The 16,345-nt window shown below is 33.3% G+C and overlaps 1 protein-coding gene across 1 annotated transcript in view; it reads left to right on the forward strand.

The window, feature by feature from the left end:
- The window catches only part of SAMTOR (S-adenosylmethionine sensor upstream of mTORC1), an 84,434-nt gene that overhangs the window by 56,345 nt on the left and 11,744 nt on the right, over positions 1-16,345 (forward strand). The window contains exon 4 of the mRNA XM_024757839.1: positions 8,489-8,603. Within this exon, the coding sequence (XP_024613607.1) occupies positions 8,489-8,603 (115 nt within the window). The remainder of the gene's footprint in view (positions 1-8,488; positions 8,604-16,345) is intronic.

Raw genomic sequence — 16,345 nt, forward strand, 5'->3', positions numbered from 1 at the left:
AACTTTAAACCCTGTTTATTTGGTTGAAAGTGGTCCGGCACTGGTGGTATCCCAGATTGCCTGACAGAGCAAAAATGAATACTTCTGCTCAAAGAAACTTCATAAATAATTTTTTAAGAAAAACATCTCACAGTAAGAAGTAATTACGAAGCATGTATGGAAACAAGGAGCCATGATCTAAAATCAGCAGGTATCAAGAATAGATATTTAAAGGCCTCAGACACTAGAATTATGAGTCACTATTTATAAAATAATATTTTAAAAATAAAAGAATGCTTGAAAGTTTCTGCAGGGACTAGAAACTTGAAGAACCTACAAGCCATTTGGAAAGCCAAAATTAAAAAGAAAACTTCTAGAGATAAAAAATAAAATAATTAAAATAACTCAGTGTATGACATGAACTAAAGAGGAAATTATTGAACTGAGTGAGACAGAGTAAATGAAATTATCCAGAATGCCACATATGGACAAGGAAAAAAAATAATAATGAATTAAAATGGTTAAAGACATAAAAGATAAAATAAGGTTTAACTTCTTAATGGAGTTGCAGAAGGAGAGAAAAGAATGGGAGAGAGAAATCTCTTACTAAAAGAAATTCTAGAGGTGTATTTCAAGCAGAAAGAAAATGACCCCAGATGGAAAGTCTGAAGTGAAAGAAAGAATGAACAACAACAACAACAACCGAAAAGGTAAATATGGACAAACATTTATAAAACAGAATACACAAAAAGACTAACATAACCACACAACAGAATTGTGGTCTCAAGCATTTGTATGGTTTGAGAGAAGGCTAAGATTATTCAATAGTTAAGTATATACTTTTCTAAAAGAACAAACTATAAATTTTTGAAATCAGTAAAATGAAACAATATGTAATTATTAAAATTTAAAAGGAAAAATCTAAAACCAGTTCTCAACCTTGGCTTACACAATACATTCACTTGGGGAGCTTTTAAAAACCCTGATGCCCAGGCTCCATCCTAAACCAATTAAATCAGAGTCTTTAAGTAATTTTGAAGCTCCCAGGGTGATTCTACAGAAAGCAAGGAGCAGAGGAAAAGAAACGTAGAACAGATAGAGCAGATAGAAGGTGCAAGGTAAGATACTATATATAAATCAAAATATGTTGGTAAATCACTTTAAAAGTAAATGATCTAAATACTCTAGTTAAAAGAAAATTTTTATTGTCATAAAAATCCAGTTTATGTTGCTTATGAGAGACATATCCAAAATATAAGATGGTAGAATAAATATAATTTCTAGAGATAAAGTATATTTCTCATAATAATAAAAGGTGTGATTTAACAGGAGAATATGTGTTTAATTTGTACGTGCCTAATAGTATAGCTTCAATATACATAAAGCAAAAATTGACAGACAAACCTACAGTTGTTTTGAGGAGGTTTGTTTTTTTTTTCCCCAGCATTAAAGTTTGATAAGTTTCAAAACTCTAAGGGAGATTTTAAGAGTAGTACAACCAATACCCTCATTTATGTTTGTTACCAAGATTCATTAACAGTTAGTATTTTGCTACATTTACTCCATAAATCTATGTGTGTATATATAGACACATTTTTCTTTTTGTTTCTTTTCTGAACCATTTGAGTTACTTCAACATTAAATACGTTATCATGTATCACCAAAGACTGAGGACATTTTCCTACATAACCACAATACAGTTGTCATCACATTCAGGAAATTTAACATTGATATAGTTACATGTTTACATAGTTCACATTTGAATTTTCCAGATTGTTCTAATAATGTTCTTTATAACTGTGGGTTGGTAGTTTGATCCAAGATCCAATCAAATATTATATATTGTATTTAGTTGAATATCTCTTAGGCTTGATTAATCTAGAAAATTCCCCATGATAGATCCATGTTAAACATTTTTGATAGGTATAGATGATACTGTGTTCTCAGTATATCACTAAGAGGGCATATGTCAGTTTGTCCCATTATCATTCATGTTAAGTTTCATCATTTGACTAAATTGGTATCCACCAGATTTCTTCACTGTAAAGGCACCTTTAATCTCTAATCTGTTGGGTTATACGTGAAGATCGAGACAATTTCCTGTTCCTTGACAATTTTCACTGTAACTTTAACATGGTCTTGCCTGAGTCAAGTTTTGTTTCGGTTTTTTTTTTTTACTATAATAGTTGGAAATAGGTGCTTTTTCTATTTCTAGCTTGCTTACACATTCATTGGTTGATATTCTTCTATAACGAAAAACTTTCCCTTTTCCCCCTCTTTTTTAAAGTTCTGTAGACTGATAGATTTTTTTAAAAATTCAGTGTGTTATAATTCATTCCTATCATTATTATGATGCTAAAATCATCTCAAATTAGGCCAGTGGAAACTCCTGTAAGCTAGCTCCTTTGACCTTTTGATATATTCCTATTAGTTTTTGAGCATTACCTTACTTTCTTGTACAACAAGATAGTTGAAGTTCACCTTGTACTTTCTCTGCTTCAACCCTGAAATAAGCCTTCCTGTAAAAAGTGCCGATTCCTTTTAGCAAGGGACCAAATTCTGGCATTAGGTATCCTCACTGCTACTGGGGTGTTATTGCATCTACACCCTTTGATATGAAACCTCTAATTCTAGTCTATCTCCGAAGGATTCTTTCTCTCCTTTCCCTCATTCTGAATTTGTATCTTCTAGCAACTTTAGTTTATTTCCCTATTTGCTCAGCCCTTCAATACACACAAAATAATTTTTAAATGGCTGCACTAGTACCACAACAACATACTAAGTAAAATTCAGGATTTCTTTGCAGTTTTTTGTCCTTAAAATTTCACCCATTGATATGATTATAATCAGAATACTGTGTTCATAATTATTTAATTTCAATAACTATTATTTCAAATCAATTTATGGCGATCTTTATCTGCTTCCTTAAAAAAAGTTGGAAGATTTTTAACACACCTTCTCAATAACAGAGAGCAAGCATTCACAGTGAGTAAGACTGTAGAGGATTTGAACAACATAATTAACAATCTAATAGCCATATATAGAATAGTGTACCCCAAAGCTACAAAGTAATATTCATTTCAAGCATACAGGTAACATTTATAAAAATGTTTTTTAAAAAATTGTGAATTTAAAAAATTATATTAAATATTTAAGGTATTTAATTTATAAAAATTTATAAGTCAAATGTTAGTAAGATTCAAAGGGTTGAATTATGTAGACAATGCTATTAAGCTAAAAATTGGTACCAAATTGCAATAAGGAAATACCCAAAGGTTTAGAAATTAGTAAATAACCTTCCAAAAAAAATTCCATTAGATGAAAATTTATAATAAAAATTAGAAAATATTTTCAACTAAATAATAATGATACTTTTTGTGAAGAAATTTTTTGTCAAAAGATGTTACAAATGTGCTTTTTATTAAAACTTGTGGATATAGCTAAAGCATCGCTTAAAGGAAAATGTATAGCTTAAATGCATATATTATAAAGAAAAGCTGAAACTAGTGAACTAAGAATCTATCTCAAGAAATTAAAGATAACTCAGCAAATAAGGCCCTTTCCCCCTCCAAATGAAAAGGAAATAGTAAAGAGCAGGAAGATAGAAAAAGCCAGAGATAAAAGTTGGAATTTTGTAATAATATTAAAGAAATTAAATCAGTGGTTAAAGATCTCAGAAATAAAACTCCGGGCCTAAATGGCTTTACCAGCGAGTTCTAGTAAACATTTAAGGAAAAATGAATTCTGTTCTTATACATACTCTTTAAAAATAGAATGAAAGGAGTTATCCCACACTCATCTTAAGAGTCTAGCATAACCTTGATATTAAAACCCATCATGGACAGTACTAGCACAGAAAATTATAGTCTGATCTCACTTACGAACATAGATGCAAAAATCCATACACACACACACAGTTTATCCTAATTATTCAGAAATTCCATATCTGCCAATTCACCTACTCACTAAAATTCAACTCCAAGGTGAGTACTCATGGCATTTTCAGACTCACTTGTGGACATGCTGAGGGTGGTGAAAAATTTGTCATCTGACACACACCTTCCCAGCTGAAGTTGAACAATGCAAGCTCTGCCTTATTGTTTCAGCTCTCAAGTATAAAAATGTCCCATTTTCAGTATTTAATATCACATTTTTTGTGCTTTATTGATTTTACGTTTATTTTTTAAATTTTATTTTTGGCTGCATTGGGTCTTCATTGCTGCGCGCGGGCTTCCTCTAGTTTTGGCAAGTGGGGACTACTTCGTTGCAATGCGGGGGCTACTTAGTTGCGATGCGCAGGCTTCTCATTGCAGTGGCTTCTCTTGTTGCAGAGCATGGGCTTTAGGCGGGCGGGCTTCAGTACTTGTGGCTCATGGGCTCTAGAGCGCAGGCTCAGTAGTTGTGGCACATGGGCTTAGTTGCTCCATGGCATGTGGGATCTTCCCGGACCAGGGCTTGAACCCATGTCCCCTGCATTGGCAGGTGGATTCTTAACCACTGCGCCACCAGGGAAGCCCTATTTTGCTTTAAAAATGGCCCCTAAGCATAATGTTAAAGTTCTATCGAGCCTGTCTAAGCACAGGAATGCTGTATTATGCCTTACAGAGAAAATAGTGTATTAGATATGCTTCCCTTAGGCATGAGTTATAATGGTGTTGGCTGTGAGTTCAGTGTTGATGCATCATAATACATATTAAATAAGTTACCTTTAAACAGAAATACACATAAATCCAGGTTATGTGTTAGCTCTGGTGTTGAAAGTATTGTAACCAGAGGCCTAGTCTTGTATTTCCCTTAGGAGCATGGTTTGGTGATTGTGGTGACTTTATAGACCAGACCCATCACAAATAGAACCAACTATATATACATATATAAAACAAATCCTTTAAGTTATGAAGACAGTAATTTATCAAAATGAAATTAGATTCTTCCCAATAAGGCAAGATTGATTTAACACTACAGAATTAATGAGTATACTGTATCACATAAACAGATCAAAGAAAAGTCATATCTCAGTAGCTGAGTACATTTGATAAAATCTAACATAGATTTGTGTGAAATTTTTTTTAAAAGGAGCTAGCAAAATATAAAAGTAGCTTCATCAGCTTTATCAAGGATTCTATATAAAACCTGCAACAGTCATTATATTTAACGGTGAGTTATACATTAATGGTGAACATTATACTTAATGTTCCCTCTGAGACTGGAAACAAAATAGTACCTGCTTGTATTAGTCCTGTTTAATATTGTATTAGAAGTCCTGGGCAAAGCAGCGAGGCAAAAAATAGATGGATGGGTGGGTGGATGGATAGATAAGAAAAGAAGAAATAATATTATTTTTCACAGATTATGTAACTACGTACCTAGACTAGAATACCCAAAATAATATACAGATAAGCAGTTGAGATAACAGGAATTTAGTAATGTTGCTGGATACAAATCATTGTACAAAACTGAATTGCATTTCTGTAACCAACAATGGAAAATCAAATTTTAAAAAATAACAAGGTTTATCCATAGGGGAAAAGCACCAAAAAATATGAGTTAACAAGAAATACAAATCCAACAAAATATACATGGGACCTTTTAAGAGAAATTGTTAAAGCTATTGAGAGACAATGAGGAACTAAATAGATGGAGAACTATGCCATGTCCATGGATTAAAAGAGTCCATATTGTAAAGACGTTAATTCTCCCAAATGATCTTTAGATTCAGTGCCACGCTAATCAAAATCACAATGGGATGTGTTGTATAAAGGTACTATCACACAGCCATGTACATGAATTAACTACAGAAACACAAATGACACTCACAAACTTAATATTAAATGAAAGAAGAAAGTCACAAAAGCAAATGTGTAGTGTAAAACTAAACTATGTTATTCAGAAGACATTCAGTCATAGGTAGCAAGACTATAAAAGGAAATCAAGGGAACGATTATCACTAAAATCAGGATAGTGGCTACCATTACAGAAAGGGGTAGGGGATGTCATCAGGGAGGATCCTGTTTCTACGGTGCAGGCAATGTGTTATTTCTTGACCTGGGTGATAACTACTTGGATGTTCTGTTCACTTTGTGATTAGTCTTTAAACTAAATATATGTTTGATGCAAAAAAAATTACAGAGCTCAACCAAAGAATTTGAAATGGATTAAATGTATTACTGAGAGTTAATGTTATTAAGTTAATCCATGATATTAAGTTATTGGTAATTATATTTTAAAGTTGAATTAAGTTGAATGATTTGGAATACTCCATCCAGGTAGAAAGGTTAATTTCTAAGAAGCACTTTTTTAAAGACCATCAGGAATTTTTTGTTACCCAATTTACTAGAGTCTACCAGTATTCTGCTTTTACCATGTTCAGGAAGATCATTAGTGGACAAACCACAAAAGATTTTATATATAACATGATATTAATAGCTAACAATGATATCTACCACTTTTTGAGCATTTATCATGTACCAGATATTAGGGCAAGAATTATAAACGCATTATCTCATTTAATCCTAGAAACGACTCTTGAGTGTGGGTACCATTGTTGTCCCCATTTCACACAGGTAAAGGGCAGAATCAGGTTTTGATTTTAGTCTCTCTGATTCCAGAACTCTTGTTCTTAACCATAGCCCCACATAAGGATTAGAATGGCAATCTAGTAGTGTACTTAGTATTACATGTTGTTATAGATTCATTTATTCAAACTGGTTATGATTTGAGTATTCAAATTTGTTAATTTAGCAGTGAATGTCAGCTATATGCCAGGCATTTCAAGGTACCTATCTACTGGATCTTTTGCTCTGTTTAGCAACTTGGAACCTATACCACAGTAGTTCGCTGGCCTCCTTCTTCCTTAGAGCTAGTGTATTGTGATATTTCAAGTATCACTAAACTTAATTCAACTTTACAGATGATTATTTGTTATACACATCACCCAAACTACATAATAATCTACTTCCTGATTTGGCTGCAGTACAGAAAATTACCTTTTGAGCCCTAGGATCAGCTCTTGTTGCTGAGGGAGTTTCTAGGTATTCCTTTTATTTCCTTATACCCTCATAACCCCTTCTTTGGATGAGTTCTTAAATAAAATTTTGTTGACAAAAATCTTTTAATTGGTTCATATTGTTTTTATGGTACTATAAAATGCCATGTACTATATTAAACAGGTCCTGTATACAGTTTATTTATAATCAAATGGTGATTATGGTCATTTCTATAAAATGTTAGGACATCAGGCTCTTGGTAAAAAATGTAACCCCTATTTATTGCATTCCTTTTCTGAAAAAAAAAATCAACTTTAGATTATATTATTTTATTTTGACTTACAGTGCCTTTTCCAGGAGCTTAACTACAGTCTGTAGTTTAACACCTCTCTAATGGACACTATGGCAATATGCTAGCTGAGGTAAAAGGAACAGAAGCTGGGCAGATTTTCTCTGCCCTATAGGCTTTAAAGAACCAAGATTCTGTTTTTACCCAGTTATTTCACTATATTTCTTTCCTTTATGTTTCCAGTGTCTACTCATAATTTTTTTCAGCAAAATTGTCTTAATATCAATAAAATGGCATATGTCTTAAGTTGGTTTTTATTATTGCTTTACTGTCTGAACACTAGGACTATAGGCTTCAGACCAACAAAAATCCACTGTTTTCCTTCATCCTTATTTGCCGCTATGTAGATCCGTATTATCAATAGTTGCATTTGACTAACATTAATGGTCATGTCCGGTTTTGTTTACCTTCTTTTTTCCTACTACTTTTGGACACAAGGAACGCTCCTGAACAAAACAAAATTTTTCATAACTTAAGAAATACTATCCTATCATTGCTTTACTCTTTGGTCCTTTTAAATCATTGAGACAAATTAAAGTCCAAAGACATCATTATATTGACTACTGAGAATTAATTTGTGAATGGATTCTTTCATCTACAAAGACAGTTTTCAAAGTGTGGTCTGGGGATCTGAGACCCTTCTAGGGTCTCTGTGGGGAGGAAATTATTTTCATCATAATACTAAAATATCGTTTGCTTTTTCTACTCTTATCCTCTCTTGAGTGTACGGTTGAGTTTTCTAGAAACTTCATGGCATGTGATGTTGCAACAGCTTGAATGCAAAGCAGACATGCGAATCCATCTGTCTTCTATTAAGCCCAATATTAGAGAGACTTGAAAAAATGTAAAACAGTAACTCATTTTTACTATCTTTCTAATCTAGATTTTCATTAGAAAGTATAATTTACATTAGCATATACTATAGTGTTATTGTTTTATAAATGAATTGATGTTTTTAAACCATTCAGTTTTAATTTCAAATATGGTATTATTGATAGAACCTGCATAAACAAAAGAGCTCTTTTAGGCCCTCAGTAATTTTTAAACATGTAAAGGGATCATGAGACCAAAAAGAGAGCCAATAATCTATATGATTTTTTTTATTCTCAAATGTTTGAATTTTTCTTATATTTTATTTCATCTTATAAAAAGCATAATGAAAATAATCTATTTTTAGGTTGCTACAAACCTCAGGAAAGATCAGATTACTTGATGTTGGCAGCTGCTTTAACCCATTTCTGAAGTTTGAAGAATTTCTAACTGTTGGCATAGACATCGTACCTGCTGTAGAGGTATGCATAGTTCTGTTTGTTTTGAGATGAATATTTTACATATATATATACAAAGGAAAGCACTGTCTTTACACTCCTGAAATAGCAAATATATTTCTTGTGTACAAGTTGATAAGAGACTATTTCTGTTCAAAACTAAAAGTATATTTTGTGAAAATTTGAGCATTTAGTTAACTAATATTAATTTGACCAATACCATATTTGTCTTCATTTTGTTTTGTTCCCTGTTTATCATCTATCATTTCAATCAAGAAACTTAAGTAAGTTGCAAAGATTCCTTATTTTATTTTTTAATGCATCTCTTTCTGAAATGTACTCTGATGTAGAGCTATTATGGAATAGTGGAAAGAGCAAGGGCTTTGGAGACAGCCAAAACTTTATTAAATCCCAGCTATTTGTACTTAGTAGATTAAACAACTTTACAAAGAATGTTTCCTCTGCTTTTAAAATTAGATTTTTTTTCCCCTCAATGACATAAGTTTATAACATTTGCCATTATACTTCTGATATGGTACCAGACACAAAAATTTTTTTACAAATTTTTATTGCTATAAAGAGATTGTGGTAGAGTATAAACTCAGGCTCAGAGATTTTTTTCCTCCACTGCTATATTCCCAGTACCTAGAAGAGTGCCTGGCATACTAAGTACTCATTAAATACTTGTTGAATAAAAGAATGAAATCTTATTTTCAACCTTGATTTGACTCTCTGAGCCTCAGTTTTCTCGTCTGTGCAGTGGGGTTTGTAATGGACTATACCTTATAAGATTGTTGTCGTGTTTACTTGAGAAAAAGTATTTAAAGCACGTAACAAAGCACTTGTTATATAGTGAGTGCTAAAGAAATGTTTGCTGTTATGATTGAAAAAAGTTCCTGCATGAAGAGTCAACTTTCATATGAATTTATTCTTTAATTTTTATGAGCTTGACTGTCTATATTGAATCTATGTGACTAACACTGACGAATAAGAAAATGCTAAAAGCGTTACTATTATCTCCTAAAGGTAGACAGATACTTGCTGTACGGTAAAACAGCTGTTCTTAGCTTACCACTGCAGAGAATTCCTGGGCCATTAGAAGCTATAGTTTTAAAGTGCAGGTGGATTTGTACATGGATTCTCTCCCCTTCCTTCCTCAAGACACACATTAGAGATGTCCTTCAAGGACTGGTAAGACATGATGACCATTTGATCTAAACCTAAGGCTCAAATATTAAAATATTAAGCTTATTTATATATAGGGCTATAAATTTTCAACTGTAAAGCCATTAGATAGGCAAAAGAACTACTATACATGAGTTCAGTAGTAGAATCTGACTTTGATAGTTCCAGAACCCTATAACTAATTTTAAAACAAAGGGAAGAAACTTATACTTTCAGTCGAGATGGAGTGACAAGGACCAGACTGATCCACTTTCCCCCTGCCTGCAGCAACTAAAAAGTGGACAAAATATTCAAAATAATATACAAGACACTGGACATCAGGTAATGAAGGACAGTGATCCCCAAGAGATGGAAAACAAATGAGATGAGCCATATGGTTGCACCAGCATACAGCCTTCAGAGAGTTTCCAACGTGTGGCACAAACAGGGGATCCCAAGCAGAGTCCAGCTGGTACTGAGTTGTAGAAGCAGAGGTGAGAGTCCTGAGAGACCAAGACAGCTAAGGCTCATGGACAAAGTACCAAAGATATGAGAGCTACACAGAGAGAAAACTCCAGGGGTCTGCAAAGAATCCTCCCTGAGTACTCAGCTGAGTACTTATCAGTACACATCTGTGAGAAAACTACATGAGACTGGAGGAAGTACCACCTCAAAGATCTAGAGGTTATAGTGCCCAGCACACTCACACAGGCTGGAAGTAGCACCCGTTCCCACCAGCCACACTGGAAACCTCAAGAATCACAGTAGCCTGGGTAGAGTTCACAGAAAAGCCTTGCATCAGTAGTGGAGAATAATTAGCCTTAGACTGAAGGCTGCTGTAGTCCCACCTAGCAAATCCTGAAACAAAAACCAAAAAGATCAAACTGTCTCCAGATAATTTAACTACATCCTAGAGCAAAGTTAGAATATTTATAGCAATACCAAGTCATCCAGGACGCAGCAAAGTAAAGTTCACCATGCCTAGCATCCAATAAAAAAGTAATCAGCCAAGTAAAGAAGCAAGAAAATAGGACCCACAATGAGGAGGTCAGTCATCCAGCACAGACCAACTGTGAACTGACACAGATGTTAAAATTCGGAAACAAGGACATTAAGATAGGGACATTATGACTGTATTCTGTATGAACAAAAAGTAAAGTAGAGACATGGAAGATAATTTAAAAAACCCAAATCTAACTTCTGGAGACGGATACTATGATCTATGATATGAAACAAGTACTAAATGGGATTAACGGTACATTAGATATTGAAGAAGAAAAGTTAAACTGAGGACATGGCAATAGAAACTACCCAAAATTAAACTGAGATATTTTTTTTAATGGAAAAGCATCAGCAAGCAGTGAGTTAATTTCAAATGGCCAAATGTAAGCATAATTGGAGCCCCCCCAAGAAAGGAATGAAAGAAATAATGGTCAGAATTTTTCTGAACTTGATAAAAGCTAACTAATAGTAGAGCTGACCCTTAGCACCCAGGGGAATTGTTCCAGGACAGCCCACCACACCACAGATATCAAAGTCTGTGGATGCTCAGGTCCTAGAGTTGGCTCTTCATATCCCTGGGTTCCATGTCCACAGATACAGAGGACTAACTGTATATTTCTTGGAAAAATCCATGTATAATTGGACCTGTGCAGTTCAAACTCGTGTTGTTCAAGAGTCAGTTGTAATGTAGAGTTTATAATCTATATAAAAATAAAATGTATGATAACAATAGCACAAGAGGGGAGAAAGAGAAATATACTATATGTATAGTAATAGGTTTTTATAATATATATAAAGTGGTAAAATACTATTTGAAGGTAGACTATGATAGGTTAAAGATGTAGACTATAAATTCTAAAGCAACCAGTAAAATAAAGAGTTACAGCTAATAAGCCAGCAAAGGAGATAAAATAGAATTACAAAGAAATTTCTTTAATCCAAAAGATGGCAGAAAAGGGAAGGAAACAATGAACAGATGGGAAACATAGAAAATAAATAGCAAGAGCATACATTTAAACTTAAGTTTACCAATAATTACATTAAATAGATATGGCCTAAATACCCCCAATTAAAAGGTGGAAATTGTCAGATTGGATTAAAAAAAGCAAAACTCAAATATATGCTGCCTATAAGAAATGCACTTCAATTATAAACACACAAAATAGGATGTGTAAAAGAAAGACACTGTGGCACTATTACAGTCAGACAAAGTAGATGTCAGAGCAATATTACCAGCAGTAAAGATGGCCATTTCATAATGATAAAAAGGTCAATTCATCAAGAGTACAAAACAATCCTCAGTATATATGCATCTAATAACAGAGCTTCAAAATACGTAAACCAAAAACTGATAAGGTAGCAATTACGAATAGACATTTATAAAATTATAGTTGAAGATTTCATTACCCCTCTCTCAATAATTGATGGAACAATTAGAACATTGGTCAAAGAAGAACTCACAAGGAAAGTTAGACCATATTTTCTTTTCTTCTTTTTTTTTTTTTTTGCAGTATGCGGGCCTCTCACTGTGTGGCGTCTCCCGTTGCGGAGCACAGGCTCCGGACGTGTAGTCTCAGCGGCCATGGCTCACGGGCCTAGGCGCTCTGTGGCATGTGGGATCTTCCCGGACCGGGGCACGAACCTGTGTCCCCTGCATTGGCAGGTGGACTCTCAACCACTGCGCCACCAGGGAAGCCCTAGACCATATTTTCAAATGAAGATAAATAAAAACATATGATATCAAAAACATAAGATATGCATAGGATGCCACTAAAATCACTAAAATAGTACTTAGAGGAAATTTTACAATAGTAAACACCTTTATTAGAAAAATAAGAAAGGTCTCAAAGTAATGACATCAACTTTCCAACTAGGAAAAAAAACAAACCCACATTAAATCTAAAATACAAGAAAGAAAATAATAAAGATTACAGGAGAAATCAATGAAATAGAAAACCTTCAGAAAATAGTAGGGAAAAACTAATGAAAGCAAACACTACCTCTTTGAGAAGATCAATAAAATTTATAAATCACTAGCCATACTGATTAGGAAATAAAGAGAAAGGTGTGATATCATGTATATTTTACCAATATTAAAAGAAAGGAAAATAAATATTACAAAAAATTTTATGCCAATAAATTCCACAACTTAAGTGAAATGGTCAAACTCCTTGGAAGACACATACTGCCAAAGCTCACTCATGAAGAAATACATAACCTCAGTAGCCCTAAATGTATTAAAGAAATTTGAATTGGCAGTTAAAAACTTTCCCACAAAGAAAATCCCAGGCTCAAATGGCTTCACTTCCCAACTTATTCTATGAGGCCATTACCCCAATACCAAAACCAGAGACATTACAGAACAACAACAACAACAACAACTTATAGACCATATCCATCATAAACATAGAAAAGTTGTCTACAAAATTCTAGCATATTGAACCCAACAGTATTTCAAAAGGGATAATACATCATGGCTAAGTTTGATTTATTCTAGGAGTATAAGATTGGTTTAATGTTAAAAAAAATAATCTATAACACCTATACAAAAATCTACTCAAAATGGATTAAAGACCTAAATATAAGACCAGATACTATAAAACACTTAGAGGAAAACACAGGCAGAACACTCTGACATAAATCGCAACAATATTTGTTTTTTGATCCGTCTCCTAGAGTAATGGAAATAAAAAGAGAAATAAACAAATGGGACCTAATTAAACTTAAAAGCTTCTGCACAGCAAAGGAAACCATCAACAAAACAAAAAGACACAACCTACAGACTGGGAGAAAATATTTGCAAACAATGCTACCAATAAGGGATTAATCTCCAAAATATACAAACAGCTCATACAGCTTATTATCAAAAAAACAACCCAATCAAAAATGGGCAGGAGACCTAAATAGACATTTCTTCAAAGAAGACATATGAATGGCCAACAGGCACATGAAAAGATGATCAGTATCACTAAGTATTAGAGAAATGCAAATCAAAACTACAGTGAGGCATCACCTCACACCAGTCAGAATGGCCATCGTTAAAAAGTCTACAAATAATAAATATTGGAGAGGGTGCGGAGAAAAAGGAACCCACTTACACTGTTGATGGGAATGTAAATTGGTGCAGCCACTATGGAGAACAGTATAGAGGTTCCTTAAAAAACTAAAAATAGAGTTACCATATGATCCTGCAATCCCACTCCTGGGCATATATCTGGAGAATACTCCAATTTGAAAAGATACATACACCTCAGTGTTCATAGCAGCACTATTTACAATAGCCAAGACATGGAAGCAACCTAACTGTCCATCAACAGATGAATGGATAAAGAAGATGTGGTATATATACACAATGAAATATTACTCAGCCATAACAAAGAATGAAATAATGCCATTTGTGGCAAAATGGATAGACCTAGAGATTATCATATTAAATGAAGTCAGACAGAGAAAGATAAATAGCATATGGTATCACTTATATGTAGAATCTTTAAAAATAATGATACAAGTGAACTTATTTACACAACAGAAACAGACTCACAGACAGAATACAAATGTATGGTTACCAAATGGGATAGTGGGGGACGCGTTTGGTGGCGAGATAAGTTAGGAGTTTGGGATTAACATATACACATGACTATATAGAAAATAGATAAACAACGAAGACCTACTGTATAGCACAAGGAACTCTACTCAGTATCTTGCAATAATCTATAATGGAAAAGAATCTGAAGAATATATATATAAATGAATCACTTTGCTGTACACCTGAAACTAACACAACATTGTAAATTAACTATACTTCAGTTTAAAAATGGTTAAAAATAAAATTACATATGCCATAAAAAAACTCCACTTATTCTTTTCATCACAGTAATACACTAAAAAAGAAACCTACAGCTAACATCATACTTAACAGTGAAAGAAAAATGTTTTTCCAATAAAAACTGAAAAAAGAACAAGATAAGGTTACTCTCACCATCTCTATTCAGCATTCTCTAGAGGTTTTTACCAGTGCAGGAAAGCAAGAAAAAGCAATGATAGGCATCCAGATTGGAAAATAAGACGTAAAACTGTCTTTGTTCACAGATGACATTGATCATCTATTACATTATTCTGTGGAATCTACAGAGAAGCTACTAGAGCCAGTAAGTGAGTTTAACAAGGTTGCAGGATATAAGATTAACATATAAAAATCAATTCATATATACTAGCCACAATCAACTAGAAATTAAAAATAGTACCATTTATAATAGCATCAGAAATATGAAGTATTTAATATATGAACATATATTTATATGAAATATAAAGCTGACAAATATATGGCAAACCTGTATATTGAAAACTATAAATTATCAAGAGAAAGTAAAGAAGACCTAAATGAGTAGAGATATATACTGTATTTATTGGTGGAAAAACTCAAAATCTTTAACACATCAATTTTCCCAAAATTGATCTATAGATACAGTGCAATCCTGATAAAAATTCTAGCAGGTTTTTTTGTAGAAATTGAAAAATGTATTCTAAAATTTGTGTGGAAATCCAAAGGTCCTAGAATAACAACTTTTTAAAAGGATAGTGTTGGAGAGTTTCAAATTTTATTTTAAAGTTATAGTAATGAAAACAGTGTGGTATTAGTGTCAAGATTATCAATGAAATATAACAGAGAGTCCACAAATAGGGCTAAACGGGTCCCAGAGGGAGAAGAGAGAAGAGGATCAAAAATGTATTTGAGAAAATTATGGCTGGAAACTTCCCAAACCTGAAAGAGAAAAAACTCATATCTAGGTACAGGAAGCACACAGGGTCCCAAAAAGATGAACCCAAACAGACCCATATCAAGACATAGCATAATAGAAATGGCAAATTTAAAGAGAGAATTTAAAGACAGTAAGAGAAAAACAAAGAGTCATATACAAGGGAATTCCTGTAAGGCCATCAGCTGATTTCTCTGCAGAAATTTTGCAGGCCAGAAGGGAGAGGCATGATATATTCAAAATGCTGAAAGGGGAAACCTGCAAACTAGGATACCCAGCAAAACGATTATTTAGAATAGAAAGGGATAAGAACCTGCTGTATTAAAAATTTTTTAAAAGAAAAGAAAAAGAATAGAAAGCGAGATAAAGAACTTCCCAGACAAGCAAAAAATAGTTTATCAGTACTAAGCCTACCCTAAAAGAAATGTTAAAGGCTCTTCTCTAAGTGGAAAGAAGTAAGGATCTACAGGAAAGGGAAGATCCCATTAGGAAAGGGAAATATATAGTAAAGACAGAGAATCAATTGTGAAAGCAACTGTAACTGCAATAAACAGTTAAGGGAGAATCATGCAGATGTAAAATATGACGTCAAAACACAAATAGGAGGGGAATTAAAAATGTAGATCTTTTAGAATGTGTTTGAACTTAAATGACTGTAAGTTCAAAATAAGTATTTATATTATAGGTCAATACATATGAACACTGTGGTAACCACAAATAAAAAAACTTAAAATAGACAAAAATTAAAAAGAAAGGAACACAAGCTTACTACTAAAGAAAGTTCATCAAACCACAAGGGAAGAAACAAAAGAAGAAAAGAACAAAGCTACAAAAACAGCCAGA

The sequence above is a fragment of the Neophocaena asiaeorientalis genome, unplaced genomic scaffold, assembly GCF_003031525.2.
Source record: "Neophocaena asiaeorientalis asiaeorientalis breed wild unplaced genomic scaffold, Neophocaena_asiaeorientalis_V1.1 scaffold116, whole genome shotgun sequence".
Taxonomy (NCBI): Eukaryota; Metazoa; Chordata; class Mammalia; order Artiodactyla; family Phocoenidae; genus Neophocaena; species Neophocaena asiaeorientalis.